Source organism: Calonectris borealis, chromosome 5, assembly GCF_964195595.1.
Source record: "Calonectris borealis chromosome 5, bCalBor7.hap1.2, whole genome shotgun sequence".
Classification (NCBI taxonomy): domain Eukaryota; kingdom Metazoa; phylum Chordata; class Aves; order Procellariiformes; family Procellariidae; genus Calonectris; species Calonectris borealis.
The window spans coordinates 13,027,524-13,050,380 of NC_134316.1; the positions used below are offsets into that span (position 1 = coordinate 13,027,524).

General features: G+C 36.8%; 1 protein-coding gene across 19 annotated transcripts in view; it reads right to left on the reverse strand.

Annotated features, from left to right (window-relative positions):
• The window catches only part of WDR20 (WD repeat domain 20), a 51,349-nt gene that overhangs the window by 22,789 nt on the left and 5,703 nt on the right, over positions 1-22,857 (reverse strand). Inside the window, exon 1 of one of the 19 annotated variants that reach the window (XM_075151059.1) lies at positions 12,218-12,307. The exons of 17 other annotated variants lie outside the window; for them this stretch is intronic. In XM_075151059.1, coding sequence (XP_075007160.1) covers positions 12,218-12,232 — 15 coding nt within the window. In that variant the 5' untranslated portion in view covers positions 12,233-12,307. Of the gene's footprint in view, positions 1-12,217; positions 12,337-22,857 lie in introns of those variants that run through there. One more of the 19 variants, XM_075151064.1, reaches the window with a different exon arrangement.

The following is a 22,857-nucleotide window of genomic DNA, read 5'->3' on the forward strand; positions in this document are numbered from 1 at the left end:
TTGTGTTTTTAAATTTTGCTAAACATTATACCTACCCTAGCCTTTGCAACTACATCACGTGACAAACCAATGCCAACCGTTCAGTAACACAAAGGCTCCAGTGAGCCCTCAAGATCAATCTATTCTCAGAACACTTCTCCTGCCAGAAGAGGCATTCCATCACATACAGACAAGATATCTTCTACTTTCCTAGTAGCAGCTATCTCAATACTGAGTACAACCAATTTTGGATTAAAAATAGCATATTCTCAATCAGCTTGTTCTTGTACTGTAAATCTATCCTTTTACAATGGGCAAACATACGATATTGGTCTCAATAATTAAAAAAATTATCAACTAGATCATAGGAGAGCATTTTCTAGGAACACTGACTCAAGATGCTGATGCTGTGATTATACATTTTAAGCCATTAAGCTACAAAGGAATTGTGCTTCTGACACTGAACATAGAATTCAAATATAGCTCAGACAAAATAAGTGCTAACAAAACTGAGTAACTTCACTATAAACAACTGAAGATTTGGCACTAAAGTGTCAGAAGAATCAAAAGGAACAGAAAAGCAATTTAAAATGCTCTCTCAGTTGTGTGACCCATGTTTATCCCCATATCACTTCTGAACAGACAACCTAATCTTTCATCATCCAGAGATTAAAACCCACACATTTAATATGCAAAATCATACATCAGGTTCAACTTTTTTTTTTTTTAAAACTCCCTATTTACTCATTTCAGAGGCTGCAATTAGAAAGCTGCAGATACTCAATAATATTACAGACCTGAGATGTAGCTGTGATTTGGGACTCAGATTCTGATATGTACTTTTTCAATATTTTTAGTCAGAGGAAATCTGGCCAGCAATGTAAGAAATAAAAATTCTTTGAGGAAGAGGACAAGCTTCACATAAAAGAAAATTGTTCCAGTGTATTAAACCTTCGAGGATGAGGTCTAAAGAGCAGCAAATCTTTGGTGTAGCATGGAGCTACACAGACAGAAACTCGACCTGTCAGTAGGGAAAAAATTGTAACTAGCTACACAGTGAATCATGTCAGGTGAGCCATTTCCAAGGCAAATTTAACTACGGGATACACATGATAAGCACATATACGTAACAGTATTAAAGTTGCACTTATGTTTTGCAGCATATATTATAAACCAGTTTAATTTGGTGTACTGTTGAAAAGTCAAAAATGAGATGATGTATTCCAACTTCTAAAGTCAGCAGATTAAAAAGTTACTCTCCAGAGCCCAGAGATCCATTATAAGCTAAAAAAGAATATTAGCAATACCTCTTCAAGGAGAACTTTAAATAGAATACTAGCTCTACTGGGAGATCACAGGATAAGGCTCATGCCTACCAAGGAGCATTCAGAGACACCTGTAAATCTGTAATTTGAAGCTGAAAGATCAAATCCTAGAGGTCATGCAGTTATCTCTTATATTGTGCAAGATTCCCTTGTCCTGTATCACTACAAAATAAGTGATATCAAGGGATAACTCTCAAAATTGAGGTAGCATTTCTATCTGGAAGACGATTCTACAGAAACAAATAGATGCATCCCTCCGTATCTCAAAGAAATGCAGAGTTAACAAGGTGTCACATCTCTCTCCTTTCATTTATGAGACCTGAGGTTGTGTCCTCTGGACAAAAGTTCCAGCAGAACCCAATGCGTAAGAAGGAAGATCCCTTTTAAAGTAAGTAGAACTCAGCCTGAATCATGCTGAATGATCAGAGAACCATAGACTCTCCCAGACACTAGAAAATACAGGTATTTCCAGGTTCTTCTCCTTCTGAATCCTCACTATCGTTTTAACCAGCAAAGAATCAAGAGGTGACTCCTTTCAGATTGGAACTATACCTTGCTCTTTTGTCTGGTTGAGGTTTTATATCACTAGCTTTTGTTTTTGTTGTCCAACGAATTTGGTGTGACTGAAGTTCCCCATCTTCTGAAATTATGTGATATCAGAATTTCATGTCTTGCTAGATCTGTTAAATTAAACCTAAGCACAGACTTCACTGTGCTTGTTCTAGCTGTTCTCTGGGAACCAGATGGCTGTGGCAATCTGTCTGAACTTAAATGGAGTATAAATAAACTAATTTAATCCAGAATTACCAAGCTTCTGCTGACAGGGATGGCCCACCTTTTATTTACATGCAGCTAACGTTTGCAGTTATAATATAGTTGTCTCATGGAGATACGTCAAATCTACAAGCACAAAAGTACTCTTTTGGTCTTGATCTCTCTTAATTGAAAGACAGGGTAGAATCAATGAGCATAAGAACTAGGAGACATTTTCTTTATTTCTGCACAGTTGAAGGTTGCTATTGGATTTTGGTAAGAACAAGAAAAGAGCTTACTCATAAAATTCAATTGCTCCTGGGACTCAGCATTTCATTAGCTCACCACTAAGCCCATTTGCTATAGCCATTTTGTGGAAGATTTGATTCTCAGAAAAGAGCTTTTACATGAGATCTGAGTTTACAACTGTCAAATCTTAGGATATGACACGATTTACTCAACAAGGTAATGTGAACTGCCCCGCTCTCAGAAGAATGGTGATGTACTTTGAAAGAGAAGAGAAAGATCTTGGGATTAAGCGTTACCAAATGTGGAGGCTAAAAGCACAGGATCAGGCACCCTCACCTCTGCTTGAGCTGGTAGCAAGCTATTTGCATGCTTCCTGTCCCAGTTCCTTTAATACTTCCTCTAAAAAACACTCAGCACTATTCCAGTCCGTCCTGTAAGTTGAGAAACTTACTCCATTGTGGATGATTCATGATGAGAGCAACACTTTGTAATTAGAACTTGAGTCTAATCATGACTGAAAGAAGGTTGGGGGATCTAATGATTCTAATAAGAATCAATAGCATCCTCCCTTCGAATAAAAAAAATCTGTGCAAGCCATTGAAGTATATCTTTGCTAATCAAGACTGGTATTACCACTGGGCCAACTGATATCAGCTTTAGAAGTCTGCTCCTTCCAACATACAGTGGTATTTCAAGTACCCCTTGGGCAAAGGAACAAGGAATAATGGTTATAAGGCAACAAGAACAAGAGGATCTCACACAACACTTGTCTAAAGTCAGTGATGCAGCTGAACAAAACAGGTGTACGTTGGGCATCAACAGCTTCTGAGTCCTGCCTTTGAACAGATTAAAACTCTCTAGAGAACCTTACACTTATGGAAGAAAAATTGACCAACTTTGCCATTAGTTCTTTGTAATTAATTTGTACTCTAGAAATAAAACGTGAACCATGTAACTCTTTTGGGGACTTCCTAGTCCCATTTAGTTAACTCTCACAGCACACTATTTTAGCAAAATTACCCCCACTCTGCTGGGGTAGGGAGAAAAAAAAAATAAAAGCTAACAGTTTAGCAGTTGCCCATTCACCCTGAATCATGACTTCCAGCGGAAAGGCGGTCAAGTGGAACATCTCAACCACAGCTTTAAGTACCTAAACACTAGGAAGAAAATTGAAGGAAAAAAAAAAACAGTTACCTCAGTCTGAAGCTAATATTTAAGTTTTCAGATTCTGATGTTTGAAATGTCTGATTAGGATGGGCATCAATAATCTTGGTTCTGTAGCTGTATGTAATTCTAAGGTAAAAGCCAGATTAATATCCATCCAAGATTCATTCTTTTTATGTACTATTGATCTAAGACTTCGAGCTTTCATACTAAAATTTCCCAAACAGTGAATCACGTTATTTCAAGTCAGCATTTAATCATCCTCCTTGACAGATGTGATTTCTTCCTGTGTCTTTTCCAATTTTAGTTGAATGAAGTGTATCATAGATGCTACATTTCCTTCCAAGCTAAAAAACATCTCTGAGATCAGAAAGGCATTATTTATTAATTTATCTCAGATAATTTCAACTGTAGTCATCAAAATGCTTCCTTTAGATACTAAATAGTATTTAATATCACATTTGCCAGGAGACTGGCTTTCAAAGTATCATAGCTATAAGTGAGATTGAGACAGAATATTAGGTCTTTAAGCCTGGAAGTGAGGGCAAACATTTAATAAAAATTCAGCTTCCAAAAATCCTCTTAAGAAAATCTCTCTTGTCCAGAGAATTAATTGATCTTGAACCACAGATTACAGATTGGCTATATATGTAGACCTCCAGCACAAAATAAAAGAGAAGACACAAAGAACCAAGATAATATACTTTTGAAAACAATCTCCTCAGCATTTCTGGAGCTTGGAATTCACAACGTATTACCTGTAGCTTAATACCTCTTCAATACCTTACTGCCCAGGGATTTAATGGTCCCTGGTCTATAAACAGAACAATTTGAGAAAGTTGTGCTTGTTATAATGCTATACAAGTAACATGAGAAATTACTCTTAGAATTATTACTAAGTGAGCTTTATTGAACTTCACAGATATTCTTTAAACCCTAGCTGAAGAAAAGAGGCAAGGTAACCCTTACTGCAGCACTTTGCCTTACAGTATCCCCTAGTGAACAGGGCAGGGTCTTCCAGGACAGACTTGCTAACTGTATTAGCAAGTACAGGGAAAACTAAACCAGGAGGTCCCTTACAGCTTGTTTATTCTTTCTCCATGTCTGTGCTGGTCTCCCCCTCCTTTCTGCAGAGCTAGCTGAAGGACAGAGAAAGTTGAGGAACATGGCAAGAAAGCTGAGTTATCCTAGGCACTTTTGTAGAATTTTCTGGCAAACATTGTTCATTGTTTCTGTACACAAGTGTTTCTGCCAGAAATACTAGCTTCAATACTTCACACTGGAAATCCCTCTAATTACTTTATTATCAAAGGAGTAGACTCCCAGATTTTTTCTGTAGAGCCCAAATACAGCTCACTTAATATTAGCAATAGAATCATTTGTAGTTACTTCACTGTAGCTTCAAGCTAGTCTAATCTCATAGCTGACCCTGCTTTGGGCAGGAGGTTAGACTAGAGGCCCTCAGAGGTCCCTTCCAACCTGAATGACCCTGAGATCCAAAGCTTAGGATCAACCAAAGCAGCAGCAACATGGCCACTCCCAGCTTACTTAACAGGTCTGGTTTATGTCTTAAAGGAACTTCATGCAGGAAGAAAACTACAGGAACAAGTTAGTTGTCTTTCCCTATAAAGAACAGCGACGTAGAGCAAAAGTTCTGCTTAATTTATATGACATACACAACAAAGTCCAGGCAATGCTTCCTGCAACTATAAAGCTCTAATAAAACACTCTTCGGTGCAGCTGACAGTGCCATAGCCAATCAGTAATGCACTGGCTTCTACAAACATAACTGCATGTAAGCTGACAGACTGCTGACTAATGGCCTTAACTTTCTTGGTAGAAAGTTTAAAGTCTGGCAAGAACTCATATCAGTCCCCCAAATCAATTCAGATTCAACAGCAGATTCAACTCCCTTTCAGATAGTGTACAAGTGAACACACATGTGAAGGGTCTCTTCAGAAGCCCCAAGAAAACTTATAAACTAGTTTGAAAACTTCTGGGAACACTTATAAACTAAAAAAAAAAAGTATAAATTCTCTTTAGGATTCTATAAAAAGCCAGCAAGACAATCACCATTTGTAGAGTTGCCCTATTTATACAAAGCTGCAACAGGTTTCTTAAACTAAGGACAGTTTCTTAAATAAGTAAGAGCCGCTTTTTCCATACCCAAGTGATGTGCTTAGCTTTAAGGGTTGCATAATAGATGTTTTGTGTGTACACACAGACTAGTTTTAAGTGTCTCCTAAGCCTTGCAAAGCCATTAATGCTAGGGAAATTTTAGGTCTTTGTTTTGCAACATAGCATTCAATGTACCTGCCTTACATTAAAGTCACATTTGTAAACCTCAGGAAAACTTACTATTTCATTTTTAGTTTTGCTTTTAAAATGCGGCTAAGCTTTCAACTCTATGAATTGAAGCACCAATAGCTTAACACTCACAACAGCACAACCGATGCTGGATTGCTGCCAATTACTATAAGGGCAAGTATGAACTAACACTAAAAATAAGCACATGCGTTCACTTTCCCTTATTCCTCTCTAACTGAAGGCAAGAGAACCTATGAGAAAGGAATGAAAGTTGCACTGGACAACATGAAGTTTGAAAATTAAAAACTAAGAAATTGGGACAAAAACAATTAGCAGGCAGGAAAAAGAATCTGCTACTTTTAACATACTCCCTCAAAGACTTTCCATTAAGGTATCTCTCTATAGCTTCCTTTCTCTAGAAAGTCTCCAGAAAGTGTAGCTGCCAATTCATGCCAGTTTTACTTTCATAAATCTTAAGATTTTGATCTTCAAGACATGATCATTATTAATTTGGCTTCCGTGGCATATCTTCCAATGTACTTTTTCTAATACAAATATTTTGAATGATCTCACTTAAAAGTTTAAAACAATTTGCATTTATATCTGCTCCTACAAGAGCATTTCAAGATTTATTTCCATTCAACAGAACGTTTACTCTCCTGAACAACCCTGTTCCTCATAAATGGGTTCCTGTACCTTTGCAGAAGGTTTTTTATAAGTTACAAAGCACTTGATTAAATGCTGAACAGGAACACTTAAGGCATGTGACAGAGTTTCTAGGATACTGTATAAGAACAGCTCTGTTAGTAAAACAGGGACACCAAGTAATTTTATTTAACCTAATTTTTTCAAGTGTTCCACACAATTCATCCATAACAAAGTCTTAAAGATCAATTTTGTACAAAGCCGCTTGCAAATTTGGGAAGCTACTTAATATTCTTCTCCCTTCTAGGTTTAACTACCACTTGGGGCCATACAAGACATACATGACTTTTGAAAGGAAAAAAGCATCACTTAACAGGATTTCAGCATTTATTCCTACAGCAGACAACTATGACCACATACATTAAGATAAAAGCTCTAGTCCAGACAACTGGACATAAATCCATATTTAGGCAAAGATCAGTTTACTTTTCTGAAGCGTGCAATAAAATAACCATATTCTGTTTCCAGAATAATTATTCTAAGCACTCAAATAGAGCAAAGAGCACGCACTGGTTTGAAATAAATCTTGATATTAACAAAACCAATGGTTATATAATTGGCAAGATTAAGAAAGTGGATGTGAACACCATAAAGAATACACATAAAGGACTGTTTCATTTACAACTTACCGTAACAGTGTTAACTCCATTATAGTAAGGCTATAAATCAAAATATTTCTCTTGTTACAATGTAGATAAGCACATCTTACTGGAAGTTATCTAAGGTGAAAGCACCAGTCTACCAACAACTCTAGAAAAAGTAGACATTTTTATTTAAAGAGTTCAAAAACCCAGGAACAGTAGACTCCCCAAAAAAGAAAAATCCTTTTTTGTTTGCAAATCCCCATTTACTTCACAGGTGCATATAGAATCAACTTACCCTTCGTTTCTCTATAAGACTGGGCAAATGGCATTAAAGTAGGACAGGAATGCTAACACATTTGAACTACTGTAGGCCAAGGAGGTTGAGGGAAATTGAAACAAGGTTTTGAATCACTCCAAACAAAAGATACCTCCTCTGTCTTCTGAGCAGAGAACACTGCTGCTGCCTCCATCTGTCACAACCCAACAGAGGTCTCAAGTCACTGAAATTGTTCCTTTAGAAACTTAAAGCGTTTTCAATTCAACACGTTACTCATTCAGTAAAATTTACACCCATGCTGACACTGCTCCTTTTGAGTGGAAGACCAAAACGTACAACTTGTGACAGTGCTGTTCAAAGAGTCAGGTCAGACCCAAAGCGTTCTAATGAACTGACCACAACCCTCAGCACAGCTCTCCAGAGCAAGTCCTGCTCTGTCCTGAAAAGGTCTGTGAGCAGTGCTTAGCGCCTCTGAAAGAAACCGAACAGTCTGCCCACTCCAGGAAGTAGACTGGAAGCACTCCAAGTAACTCGGGCAATCTTCAGCTGCACTGTAATCAAATCACTAAAACGTCAGGGAAATCACATGACATTGTAACTTAACTTTTGAAAAGGTGTTTGTTTCTACATATTTAACAAAGTTAATTTTTATTATACCTGCAGAAGAAAACCTGCCCTTTCCTCCCTAGAAGCGCTCCAATCCTTTATATTGCACTTTGCACAATACTGCTTTGCTATGATACAGAAAGAGCGTAAGAGCTTTAACTTCTTTTTGAGCATCTAAACACTCACTCACTGAAGAACAGCTAACAAAAAAACCCCACACCAAAGAACAGCTAACAAAAGCAGTATTTCACAGTTCCTTTTGCAAAGTTCATCTTATTGTGCATGTCAGTTAATGACATGATCAATTCAGATAAAAATTGAGACTTTGACTTCAGTGTTATGTGCTTGGCCACACTAAATCTGTAAACAGGCTGGTTAAACTCAAACAACTCTGAATATAGTTACTGTATCGCACACTCCCAACAGACATGAACTGAATTAGATGTTCTATTTTGGTTTAAGCAATTAGTTGCCTCTTTTTTTTTTTTAATAGGAAGGGAACAGGCAGCGTGATATCAGTATTATTCTCTCTTCCTAGTGGCTGGTCTACAGAATTTTGGCTCAACTGTAGCTCAGCCTGCTGGATAAAAACCTCTCCAACAGAAACCTAATTCAGAATCACGTATGTTCTGCATGCGATGCAGACACCTTCCTCCTCCTCTCCCCCTACTCAGCTCTTTTTAAGGAGATATGCAAGAAAGAGATCTCGCTGTGCAGTTTTAAGTCCAAAACAATGATCTCTCAGGGCTATTAATAAACCATGGGTGACAGGTCACATTTTTATACTAGTCTCTCCCTCACTGGCTTAAAAATTAAGACACAGATTTAACAAGTCATGGCACATACATACTGGCAACATGCAGAACTGGACCACAATCCAAGGCTTTTTACTCCAATACCATTTCTTCAACAGAGGGCAGATACATGTTCCAAAAGTAAGTTCAAGAAGTTAGCTGCATTAATGGATTATTGTCAATTCTAGATTTCTTTCAGGAAGCCATTTAAATTGCAAATATGGAAGTTTAATAACCCTTTGCGGGATTTTTTTTCTATTAACTACCGCATGGAATTGTGAATATTGCCAGATTTTGTTTTAACACCCACTTTCTGTTCATTATTTACTTAGATGACTGAAGCAAGACAACCTGATAAAGTTAAATATGTGGAAAAAAGTATTAGTTCTGAATTTTGTTCCCCTCTGATTTTACAGAATATCTTTTTGTTCCCAGGAAGAGACAGTGATGTCTAACATTCCTTATACACACAGCACTTACATTACTTACTAGAATAAGCAGTCCCATCCTTTTCACTATTTCCACAGAAGTTTCCAGCTATCACAATTTTCACCATTTCTCTGAATCTCTTTGTAACAATCCTTTTTTTTTTTTAGACCTGTATAAAAACTTACAGATGGATCTACTGATTTATATAATGCAATATGATTTACTCCGTTTGTGTTTCTAATATTCTCCGCCATTCCGTTTCTTACAATAAAGAAAAATTAGGAGTCAAGTATTGATCAATTAAGGCAGTCATCTATAGCAATCCCCTCTTCTTTTTATGTAGTGATTATAAACTGACTCAAGTTTTTTTCCTTCAGTGTGTGCCACCGAAAGATCAGTGGGAACAAACACTCCTGCTCATGCACTTAGCATAATTGCATCTCCCAAGTTTCTTACAATTGCCTCTTGCCTCTGCCTTCAATTTCTGCTGCTTTTCTCCTTTATTTCCTTTCCTGAAGTTACGGATCTATCACAGAACTATAAATTACCATATGTTAAACTTAGTGGGATGAAAGCTATTTAAAGTTTTATTTACTGTGGCTAATCAATGGCACTGTTCATCACTTCCTGTGGCTTCTAAGTTCTTACTTTGCTTTGAGTTAAACCCTAATATAATCTTCCAGATCTTTTCACATTCTACTTTTGTTTTAATTATGAAGTGATCAGTAAGTCCTTTTTAAAGAGGTCAGCAAAAAGCACAGACTAACCTGTAATTCAATATAACCGTTACTATTTGTAACACGTCTGCAGCTCAGCCTCTTTACACATAAAACTCATGAGAACTCCTGAACACTGTTTCAGCCTAATACTAAACTGCTTGTTCCGCCACCTCCAACACTTCATGTTCCAGTAACACCACTTCCTAGTTATGACGACATCAAGCCTTCCTTCCCAAGACATCATGTGCTATAAAGGCAGAGGCAAATTAATCATAGTTTCTCAATAATAACCTGAACTGCTTCCCCTTAGCTTCCAACTATCTCCAATCCAGATTATGCAATGCATAAGGTGATGACGTTGAGTCACGTGTCAGGGTAGGTGCACACAATCTCAATGTCCAACTACAACTAGCCTCCATCTTCAGGAATTTTTTAGAAGTAATGCCTCTCTCAAGCCACAGATTGACGTTTCTATGTAATAGCTTCCCCTTTGGGGGATGAGATTTTGGAAAAGATGCATGTAAATACACATACTAATTTACATTCAGAAAGAGAAAAACAACTGCATGATTTGCATGTGACCATACCTATGGAAAACTGTACAGCAAGTCACATGCAATAATATCAGATTTTGCCACAATATACTGACAGGACTGCAATATGAAATACTGTGTTCACGGACAGTTTAAAGACAGCTGATTAAACAGGGAAACCATGAGACTGAGAATCACCCCGTTAAAACACCAACACATAGATCTTTGTCACAGTTCACAAGCCTTAAGACAAACTACTGTGGGAAAGTGGATAAAATAGATCTTTAACATACACAAATCATTAAATATATATAGATCATATATATGATCTAACATACATATAATTATTAGCATAGACAAATCATTATATATACACACACACACACACTATACTGGTCACATCTGTTAAACAAGACATGGCACACTGAAAATATGTCAACCTTGATTACAGTACTTAAGTAATTTATCTGTCTCCAAGAGGTTATTCTATTCACTCAATGCCCTTACAGTTAGAGGGCAAGCCAACAAAGAATGTCACTCTTCCCTGCTTATGAATATTGCCTGCTTTGTGCAAAACTCTGAACTGGCAATTAAGATTTGCTTGATAAAATAGGGTTTTAAAACAGTATTCTTTGGAAAAGGGACTCTAATAAATTACAAACAACTACATTTGTTCTCCAAAGTGATTATTTCAGTTTACAAGTTTTCTTTTGTGTATCTTAGTTTCCAAACTTTGGCATGAATTTCCTACTGTGTTTGCCATGGTAACCAAGCAGCCTGAGCCTCTACTTGAAATTCTGTTTAACTGTTTAGTGCTGCATATTGATCAAGATACGTTAATATCCTAATGTATTCCAAAGAGTGAAGCAAGCAATTCTCATACTGGACGAATCACCTTATTAACTATTACAAACCTCAAAGGATTTTTGCTGTTGTTTAAGATGGGAGGGTAATGGGAAAACTTCATTGCCAAAGATGTGCATAAACAGCTACCAAATAAAGAGAATGCACTCAGATGTGAGGAACAAGGTATATTCACTATATAAGGAGCTACACTAGAACAGCAAAGAGTCTTTATTTGACACTATCTTCTCTCCTGTGAATCAAAACTTTGCATTCACGGCAGAAAGGAAAATTTGTTCCAGGAGTGCATTTAAATGAGAAAGACAGTTTCCATACATTAAAGCTTGTATCCTGGTGGAAAACTGTTCTGTTCTGGTGCAAGAGGGGCCAGGTAACTGGCTAACTTACTTGAAGTTCTAGGATTAACATTAGCAGGGCAAAGCCAAGCCACAGTTGCTAGCTTTTCTTAGTTTCCATTTTGAAAAAAGATCTTTCTTCAAACATTCTGCTCAAATACAGGGTCATGAATAAGAAAACATCTGTTTTAAGCACATGGAATCTTTTCTAATTCCAGAAAACATACCAAATACCTCAGCATACTAAAATTTATATAAAAATAAAGAACAGATTAGGAAAACTTGAAACAAAACAAGGTTTACTGCTTAGTTGTTTTCAGTCCCACTACCCCATATGATAAAAAAAGAAGTAAAGGTTGGTTGGTCACCTCTTTTTATAATAAATTAATGCACCCACTATTACCTGATGTTATCGTTCAAGAAAATATCATCCTTTACTCTGCTGATGGTTAAAGATACAATGAAATAGTTCTGACCTTCAATGCCTGCTGTATAAATGCAGACTTACAATATAGAGAACCATCTCCAAGAAAATTTAAAAACCAAAACAAAACCCCCTGAAGCTTCCTCACAAAACTACTGAGATATTGTTACCATAAAACATAGCATGCTTTTTCCGTGATATCTGCAAAGTCAGCTGTGCTTCCATTCTTTCATTGGACTTTAGTGTCTCCAGCTCCTCAGGGTCTTGCACTTCATTTCCTCTTCTGGATCTAAAAGCCAGCAAGGTAGCCCCACTGGGTATCACACAGTTGGATTTGTATCACTATAAATACATTTTCTTCATTCCGTTCATCTGGCTCAGCTCTAAGAAGCTTCTGGATGAAATGCTCTGCCTTTTCTTAAAATCTGTTCTGTACTTCCCATAGGGTCTGTAGCCTATGACACCACAGTATTTTCATTATGCAGTTCAACTATTAGCAATAGCTAGTCAGGGCTAGTCAAAGAGCATGTTCCTTCTGAACTGATTGTGAATTTTGCATGATCGGGATTCGTGGGAGATCTGGCAATGTCTCTCATACATCTAGGGAAGGTTTTGTTTATTTATTCTCTCCCTTCTTTATTCTCCTCCTTTTAGAGCTTTAAGAAATAGCAATTGCTTTGCTCAGCTAATTAAAATCACACTCTTCTTTCTCCAGTTTTATAGTAGACACCATCTTCTCCTAGTAGCAAGAGTTGAAAATCACCTTCATCAACACAAGTAACTAGAATTTCATACAATATTAAAGCCATCTTTTCAATGCCTTGTACAATGGCACTAAAGACTTCCTTATTTCTATTGGCAGACCTCATTTGATACATCTTTGAATTGCATTTATCTCCTCTTGCCTTCAACAGCTGTATCAGCTTGTAATCAACGTTACACCCTGGTTATCATCTTTTCAAAGTTTTATGGCTGAAGAAAATTTCCCTAACTACGTATTTTTTCAATGAAGTTTCACTTCAGTTACTGTTCTGGTATCAGCTTGTTTCTCCTTGTGAAATACTCTGATTATGAACAGTGATGCTTCCCAACTTTGTCATGAGAATTCTGCCATCATGTACATGCTCTTACTTCTTTGTCCCAACATTACCAATGAAAATATTAGCTGTTTCCAAAAGCACTCCTAGAAAACCTCAACTTGAAGCTCTCTTCTCAACAGTTGTCATAGTCCCTGTAATCAGTAAAATATGTCAAAAGATATCAAGAACTAAGTATTTTAATTCTCTGCCCATTTCGAACAGAATGAGTTTAAGGTTCTAGAACTCCATCAGTTAAAATATCTATTATACGAATCTAAAATTGCTAGTTCATACAAGGACATGAACTTAAGTTATAATTCTCCCTTGCTAGCAGAGTATTACACTAGAAAGGCTGATTACTTGAACTTCAAATAAAGCTATTTATAATACATGTTATACATTAACGTTTTCCTCCAGCCTTCACCACAGGGAGACAATGTTTTACTTTAAGCAAAACAAACTAACACAGAACTCTACTACCTCAGAATTTCAAAAGCTAAAACTGAAAGTAACTTGAAGCAGTTGAGAATTCTTCACAGTTCTTCGGGAGTTCTTTCGTTGTGGTGGTGGGGTGTTTCATTGTTTGTGGGGTTTTTTGTTTGTTTTTTTTTGTTTGGGGTTTTTTGGGATTTTTTTTGGGGGGGGGGAGGGGGGTGAGTAGCACTCTTGAATTTTTCTCTACATAAATACAATCAAGAATAAGCCTTAAGAAAATACTTGCCTGTCACTGGAGTCACAGGCAGCCAAAGGGTTTTTAGCAGAAGTTTCCACTGTTAGGAATACAGTGAATGAAGAAGCAACTGATTTCAGAATAGTAGAGAGCATACCAAATATTTGCAGGCATTGAATAAAGTTCATGCTACAATACTCCTTACGGACTATCACATACTGCGTAAAGAATATATCACCTTCTGTAAAGCTTGGAATGCACTGAAGCACATATTTTAGTCTCTTAATTTTCTCAGTTCCTCAAAAGTGAAGTGTACTATAACAATTATCTCTTTCCTTAACTACATTTCATAATTAAGTTCTAGAAGGTTCACTTAAGATTTATGATAAGTTAACTGTAACTCCTTTCTCAATAGTTACAGTCTAGTAAGTTATAACAGATTTATAGCTCTAAAGTAAGAAAGTAATAGTTATTTTTCTGATCTCCTTGTTCCTTATCCTCCAGTGGATCCTTTCATTTCCTTCTACTCCTACAGTCTAGTCACACTGTTGCCTACACTTATAATCAGTCCTTTCTCACCTGTTTTTAATGCTGAATGAGGCATGATTCAGATGAATTGAACAAAGATAAGATACATACACTAGATGTAAGAAACAAATTAAAGTAAGGAAAATAGGTATGTAAATATCAAATGGATTCCAAGTAAAACCACACATTCTGGCACAACTCAGCAACTGTTCTCGTTCAGTTCACGGGCTCAGTTGGGATACTTACTAAACACTTAGTAACTTACTTTCACTGGGAAATGGTTTTAATTGGCTCAGCTCTCTAAGTAAAATTGGTTAGAAAATTATACCTGTTAAAGGTGACACTCATTTAAATTAGCGCTGGCAGGCTGCTTTGACAGCCCCCAAAACATGGAACAAACTGGAAACATTGCATGACTTAATGATAGCATCATCTCCAAGTTGTTCATCTCCTCCCCATCCACACACACAAAAAGTTACCTGACCTGTTGGACTAGTGTTCTAGTCAGTCACACCTTCAAAGCAATTATTTTCACTTTAGCTTTGAATCTCATTTTTTTTCTTCTCTAAAACATTGGTATGGTTTTGTTATGATATCAGAAAAATGCACTTCAACGATACATGCACACCTATCAATAGCAACCTTTGAGGCTGATTGTGTATACAGCTTGCCAGAGAAGAACTGCTGCTTTTTTTTTTCTTTCAAGCAATCAGACATCCAAAATCCTTAAAATACATCACAGAAAATTAAGTTCCCTGTTGAAAAACTAAGTTTGCTGTAGCTTCATCACTGAAGTTGTACAAATTTCATTCCTTCTAACTAAAAAGATCAAAATGCAGTAATGCTCAAAAGTTGGCTTTACAAGTATGTTTTACGGCAAAAAACCCAACGCCTGCCGTCCCTTGACAATACCCTAATCTCTTCCAATTTTAACAGTGAAGCTTAAAGTAGAACTTTCCTCTCTTTAAGGGTATTCAGAAGTATTGAAACAAACAAAATATACAGTGACTTTAAACATACAAAGAACAAATAACCAACATCCTGACTGATTCAGGGAATCAGCATTAGGACTTAACTTTATTAATCAATTTACTTGAAATTTGCAAGCTACTATATGATTATTATTATTAAGTTAGAACAAGTTCAGTTTCATGTAGACTTGTCAACAGGTAGAAGTGAAGTATAAATTCATACTGCATAATAACATATCCAGTATAGCTCCATTATACTAAATAACATATAAGCAAGTAGTAGTAGGTTGAGTTTCCACCAGTCTACCCCTGGTATTTATCTCTGAAAGCTTCCTCTATCCCTTTTTCAGCACATAAGAGGAAAAGTTATTTCTTTAGGAGAAAAAGAAGGAAAAAGAAAAAAAGGCAGCAGCAAAAGAGCTCAGGATTATCCGTTGCTATAACAAAACAATGTTTTAGTCCAACAGTGTAAATTCACTGCTTGTAAGAAAATATTATCTGTTAAAGAAAAGCAGTCTGAATAATTGTACCCTGCATTGCCCTGTTGCTATAGAAACTTATTTCACTTTAGCAGTTAATTGTTAATCAATTTATATTTTTTTCATTACAAAGCTCAATAAGAGTCAAATACAACACAGTAATAAGGTCTGTCCAGAAAGTCAGAATTATGTCTTTTCTGGCTACTGTTGGATTTTGCAAGCCCTACAGGAATGCTGGACATTTTTGATACAGTATTTTTATTAAGCCCATAACTCCATCATGTTGCAGCATGTTAACAAAATATTACTAGAACAAAGCCCTAATTACTTTTGTACTAAAAATAAGTAAGATGTAACTGGCTGTTGTTCCAAGAGCCCCAGAACAGTCCTACAGAAGTTATGTGAATAAATTATCGACCAAACCTAAGCTCCAAAACCAGAATGAGGCCCACTGGTTTATGCTTTTTGTGGTCATATTTAGTAACAGACAGATGAAATAACATATTTGCCTTAACTCTTGTCCTGAAGTTGTTAATTTGCAATGCATCTTTCTTCTGGGGCTGAAGACATTTCATAACGACCCAATTCAGCTGGGCAAAAAGTGTTATACAACAAGAATAGGAGCAGAGGCTACTAGAAAACAAATACCAAGGACCAAATCCCTAACACAGATACACTGCAGTGAACTCAGATTTCCCACAATCCCATACGTACAAGGTCTAGGATATCACCTAGTCTGCAAACCAGAATCCCACTTCAGAAGTTTTAGAACAAAAGGCAGCATGTTCCCAATTTCAGCACTAGCTTTCCCAATAGCTTTATTTTAAAGTAAACAAAGTATTGAGATACTTCAAGTAATAGTAAGTGCTCACACTTTCACTGGTACAGATATTATGTGGGAAAAAAAACCTTTTGCCTGCTATGAATCACTTTCTTTAAAAATTACCATTTAAAGTCTAAAAGGATTTAATGTACCAAATGGTCACATAACATTGTCTCTTTCCTCAGGCTTTCCTCAAGAGTAGGAGGGAGCGATCAGACTATCTATTGTCACCTACTGATCTTCCTGCAGGCAGTAGTGCTGGCTACTGAGTAACTGCCCACATCTTAAGCGTTTTGCTAAAAGTCCTAACAGAAGCCTGTATAGAGGGCACAGAACTGAACACGGTCAGGCTACTGACAGAACACAGCCCAGCTATTAAATCATCCCTCCCGCTGATATAGGCATACTAACCCTGTGCATGCTAGGGATTTCTGCTGTCAAATCATACATTTAACCAGCACTGGTATGAGCAGACTGTACAAATCAAATTCTCCTTTACATCAACTTGTACTGGAAGTGCCAGAGCTGCAAGACACCTACTAATCAGATACAAATGAAGAAAGGGTTCCCAAATGACTGAAGAGAAAGCACAGCAAAAGCATTTTCTAGCTTCGTAAACCGGACTTCTCCAAGCACTGATCTTACTAGCATTCCCCTTTGTCTCCCTCTCACGTATAAGTAAAGCCCCTATCAATTTAGGGCTAACAAAATGCAATACACAGATCAACCAGATCAATGCCAGCCCAATACTTTTTTTGCAAAAGGGGTTACCTATTCCTCAGAGGGAACAGAGACATGCTGCTACAGTGCAACACAGAGTTAGAGCACCTAAGCAAGCTGCCCCTAGACTGCTGCAGTAACTTAGTTGACAACAAGCACTTTGTTACTCTAACAATGAGGAAAAGTATGAATCACCTCACGCATCACTCAAGGCAGCTTCATCTGGGCATCTATTTGAGTTATTAGAACAGTTGTTTGCCCCACGTCTCCGATTCAAAAGTGCTAACGTGCCCACGCTTAACCATCCCAGTTCAGTCTAGTGCATTTACATAGACATAGAAGCTGTATTTTGGCTAAACCATAGAGCTACACTGGAACAGTCACTTCATTGTCACAGAGTTTATTCTGCCAACACGGTTATAAAGTCAGAAACTTCATCTAGAACAGCATCTTAAAACTTTGCAGGTGTTTGCTAACTGTACATGACACAGAGACAGGAGTTATTCTGTACAAAGGACCACAGTTTCACTGCTGAAGCTGAGAAAGGCAGGCCATCTCCTTGTGTTCAACTGATGTGAACATAACCGGACAGTTTCCTTTAGAGGGGATAGAGCATAAGATCACATTCTGAAGTAACAGCAAGATTTTGATAGAAGTCACCTGTTGAGATATATAGCTAATGCTATTAAACAGTCAACACAAGCATCTTTCTTTGACAAGCTCCACCCCGTATTTCTGAAAGTCTTCTTAGGGGGGGAAAAACCCTTCTCCTGGATCAATTTATCACGCTGTACAGGCACACTTCAAAAAAAAAAAAAACAAACCACCACAAGAAACCAAACAACCTTGGTTATTTATAAGCAATAGAGTAGTAATTTTAACTGACACGTATCGACACATGCAAGATGGGCTATACCTATAATACAGGTAAGAAATATTGCATTCTGCAGTTACATGGTATCAAACTTCAAACGTGGTATTGCCTAACCATGCAACTATTCCTGCCCTCATAAATTACGTTTTAAAGACAGACCCTCCTGACAACCTAAGTGCAAACAGGTGGTTATTGAAGGTCTCTGGTCCACTCTCCTATTAAAAAGGCTCAAAAAAAAAAAAAACCAAAACCCAAACAACAAAACAAAACAAAAACCCCCAATGCCTAAAAATACTTTCATTTAGAAAGAAAGTCTGAAAAATAAACCTAACTGTTTGCTGTATAGATCCTAGTAGGAAAGGTGGAAATTTGAAAGAAAATTCAGACTAAGCCTCTATCTACAGCTTCACAATACAGTATTAAAATTTATTTTTAGAGCTAGTATTTGCCATTCAGACCACTAAATTATGCAAATCCAAACATCTAAACTATAATTTAAATCTTATGAACGTGTTTTTAAAAAAAATCATTGCATAACTATTTTTCTATAATACAGAGGACAGTAACTAATAGAAGACCAGAAAAATCAGGACAACAAAAAAAAATACTTTACAACAACTTCTGCCAAAATTTCATTTCAATGATAGCTTCAAATTTGTATCAGGTCATGCTCCAATATCCACCTCAAATCTAGAGAAAACTTGCACAACTTTTGTAGAAGTCTTAGTTACAAGAACTGTGACCAAAAAAAAATCCTTAGAAATAAACTGTTGCAGTTAAAATACAAGACGACTATGACTTGTAGGATTACATATTTGTTATGGTTACATTTGTAAGTCAGGAAGAGAAGACATTTATGTTACTCAGTTTTACTGAGTTATCCTTGTGACTCTGCAGGCTGAAGTGTCCTTAAGGCACCGTTCCAATAGTTTATTTCACCAGACTTATGGATTTTTAACAGATAGTTTCAATATATACTGGCATCCATTCAGTCTCCTGTTGTCACTGCTCCCCCCTCCTTTAGTTGAAAGGGAGCATTAAAGCCATAAACCGGAGTCCTCTCCAAGTTTTATGTGGTATCACTTTCCTGACAAAATGTATGTAAGCTTCCAGTAAGACAATAAGAATTACTTTTTTTTTATTCCTAGGAGACTGGGGATAATGAAGTTTGTTCATAACATCCAATGTTTTCTCCCTACTCCAGGGCATTTTTAAGTTAAAGTTCTTGCTTAGACTAGCATTTAGTCTAATATAGCACTTCACATTCTCTAGGTGTACAAAAATTAGGCATTATTAAACCAAGAACTGCTTAGTACAGCCACCTTCCAATCCAAACAGAATTAAAAATGGAAAAAAAAAAAAAAGTATTATTTCTTTGACCATTACAGCCACATGAGCACCTTATGATTACTCATGAAATTAAAGACCGATTATAGTTGGTAAACCAAAACTGAAATCAACTTGCAGAAAGTATCTATTAGAGACCTATCATTCCATTATGAACAGCTTTACTGAATAATGCAAGAGAAAAATCCCAATGCAAGTTATGACACTGCCACTGGAAAGATTTCAATTGTAGCGGCTGGTGGTCCTGCCCACAAAGATTACAGGGCTACATCTAGTCTACCAACAGTCTGCTAAACAGAAGCCGGAACAAGCAAAAGCAGCTGCATTATTTTTAAGTTGCAAGGGGACAAGAAATGGGAGATATGTAGATGCTAGAAGATGGACTGCATATATCCTTTGGACTTACAAGTGGGGTGAGGTAAGGAAGGAAAAAGACTCGATTTCTGAGAATGACACAACAGAATATTATTACTTTAGCTTACAGTATGGCACATTTAATGTTACTGTTTAGTTTCCTTAAGCTTTCTAAGAGGACAATGGCATTATTAGGCACTATCGGCACTAAATGGCACTGTTTTCTAACAGTAATTTGTCCAAGTGTGTCAACTCATAGTCATGACAACTGAACCGCAAGTGGCCTTTGGATACATGTCCTTCAAAAGAAAGTATTTCAGATGGTTCCCTTTAGCCAGAGAACTACAATAATACTTCAAACTAAGGCATTAAATTTGATTCTAGAATGTCAAACAAGACACTTATGGCTTGCAATCCTCTCAGAGATGGGTCTAGGCAACATTTAAACAGAGTTTGAAGCATTTTCAATTTAACTATTCTAGTTAACTGTTTTGCAGACTGTCAGATGTCAAAGCATAATGCAAACTCCTTATAATTTAAGCACATAACACAACCCTTTTGTAAATATTCTGACAAAGCTGGCCCATAAAACTCACTACAGACAGAGAAGCGTTTGTTACAAATGACCATTATTTGCATCTGTGAGGCACTATGACTAAAATTTTGTCAGTCTGCAAAGAATAAGTGCCACAATTAATAGTTCTACACTAATTTAAATTCCCTCAACTGAATTCATGTAAGTGCTATATTACTACAAATACATTTCAATACAAAACAAAAACCAAATTATACCTGCAATGGCAAAAAAACCCCAAACAATCACACAGACATACAAAAAAATTCACTGCCTATAAAATACTGCATACTAATTTGGGCTTTTGGCCAGCATAGCCTAGTATTCTTTCTCAAACACGCCAGCCAAACAGGCAGCCATAGATAAATGAATATTACCTTGGAAGGCAATCCTTCAGAGGATATACTGCAATAGCTTACTGAAGTCAAACAGTTGTGATATAGGCTTGAAGCACAGACTAGGAGAGGTAAAAGCACTACAGACTAATGCCACTATCTACAACTCAGAAGTAGCCCCTAGATAATAATCATCTTGCAAGCTCCATCAAATGCAGATATTTTGTTCTCTTCCACAGCAAGAAACATTTAACACTGCAACAGCCTTTGAGTCTTTAGATTTCCTCTTACTCGAGTCAGTCAGTCCTAGTTGTTCTATAAAAGCCTCACGACAGAGTTGAACACTTAAATCTACCTATACTCCTGTAATCTACGTTAGCTCTTCACTGTTTCCTTCAGAAGTGTCATTGAAAGAAAGGGGTTACTAAAAAAAACGCACCCTTCAGAAAACTCTACAAGAACATTTTGTAACATGTCTTGGTAGTCCTTAGTACAGCCCAGCTAGAATTAAGAAAGAAAACATCTATCTACATCATAAAACTCGAGCTGGTAAGTATATCCATCCATTAAACACTTGAAACAAATTTCCAAGAGACTTTCAAAAACCTTCACAAGCACAGATCAACAGGTAAAGTACTACTGATTTAGCCACAATACTTCCACAGGGCTGGTGAATCCAGTCCCAACATAACAACTATTATCTACAAGATAGAGAAGAAAAAAATCAGCAAGAAGTTAAGGTATTTCTTGAAAAAAAGAAATCTACAATACCCTTTTGAAGAGGGATACCACACCTGAAAAAATGTGGACTACACAAATTCCTCCAGAAAAAGAATATCATCCCAGTTGCAGGATGGCACCTGATACCTTTGAGAAAAGTTCTGCTGTCTTTACTGTGGTACTTCCACTAGCCGCCTTTGCCTGTCATCTCTTTGACAGTAAGAGTGATGTTTGATTCTGGTATAAATAAATATTTAAATGCAGAATACTTTGTAGTAGAATTTGACAGTCATAGTAGTAAACCTTTTTTTGGTATCAAAACCACTGAAACAAAATGGACCGTAAGCACCTAGACAAAGGGGGGAAAAAGCACACAAGGTAAACTTGTCAAAAACAAGCACCAAACAAATCTAATTGTCTTCTGAAAAAATAACTGGACTAGAGAAAAAGGTCAGCAGCAAATGCAACGCGTGGTTTTTAAGTTCTATGAGATACTTTTGTTAATGGATGAAAGTACACATAAAATTTGTGAATGACATCAAGACTGGAAGGATTTTTTGCAGTATGCAGCACAGAATTGGAAATAAAACCACTCTCTAATAAACTTAATAGAATAAAAATCAATGAAAATGCTACATTTATACATCAAAATGCTACATTTATAAACAACAACAACAAAAAAAATCAAAGCATAGATAAAAATGGAGAGAAAGCAGCAATATGGTAAGAAACAATCCAAGTGGGTCAACACTATGAGCAGGATTCAAAAATGTCAACATTATTCAATATGTTAGCGAGAATATTAGAAGACAGAAACAGCAGGCAGTAATTCTCCCTTACTCTGCACTGAAGTCACAGTGGAAGTACTATATCTAGTTTAGCTACCACAAATGCAAGCTAACAGAAGCCTATGTAGAGGAGAGCAATCAAACATTTGGAACTAAAAATCTGAGAATAAAGGTTAAGAGAACTAGATTTATTTACCTTAGGAAAAATGAAAGGACAAACTAACAAGTTTTCAAATATTTAGAAGCCAAAGGCAACAGTCAACTGTTCTTTAAGTCCACAGCAAATAACAGCATTCAGCCTGTTTTTTTTTCCTTGAACAACAAGTTTAGTTGGATATTTGGGGGAGAGTGGGGGGGAGGGAAAGAAGAAAACCAAGCACCAAAACAAGTTATTTAGGGGGGTTGTGGAATTCTTGTTACTGCAAGTTTAAGAACTGGTCACAAAGATGTAGGTATACCTCACGCTGCTTCAGAGCAAGTGTATCTTCAAAGATCTTCACAAATCTCAGCATTTTTATAGCTCATATATGCTATTAAAACACACTTTT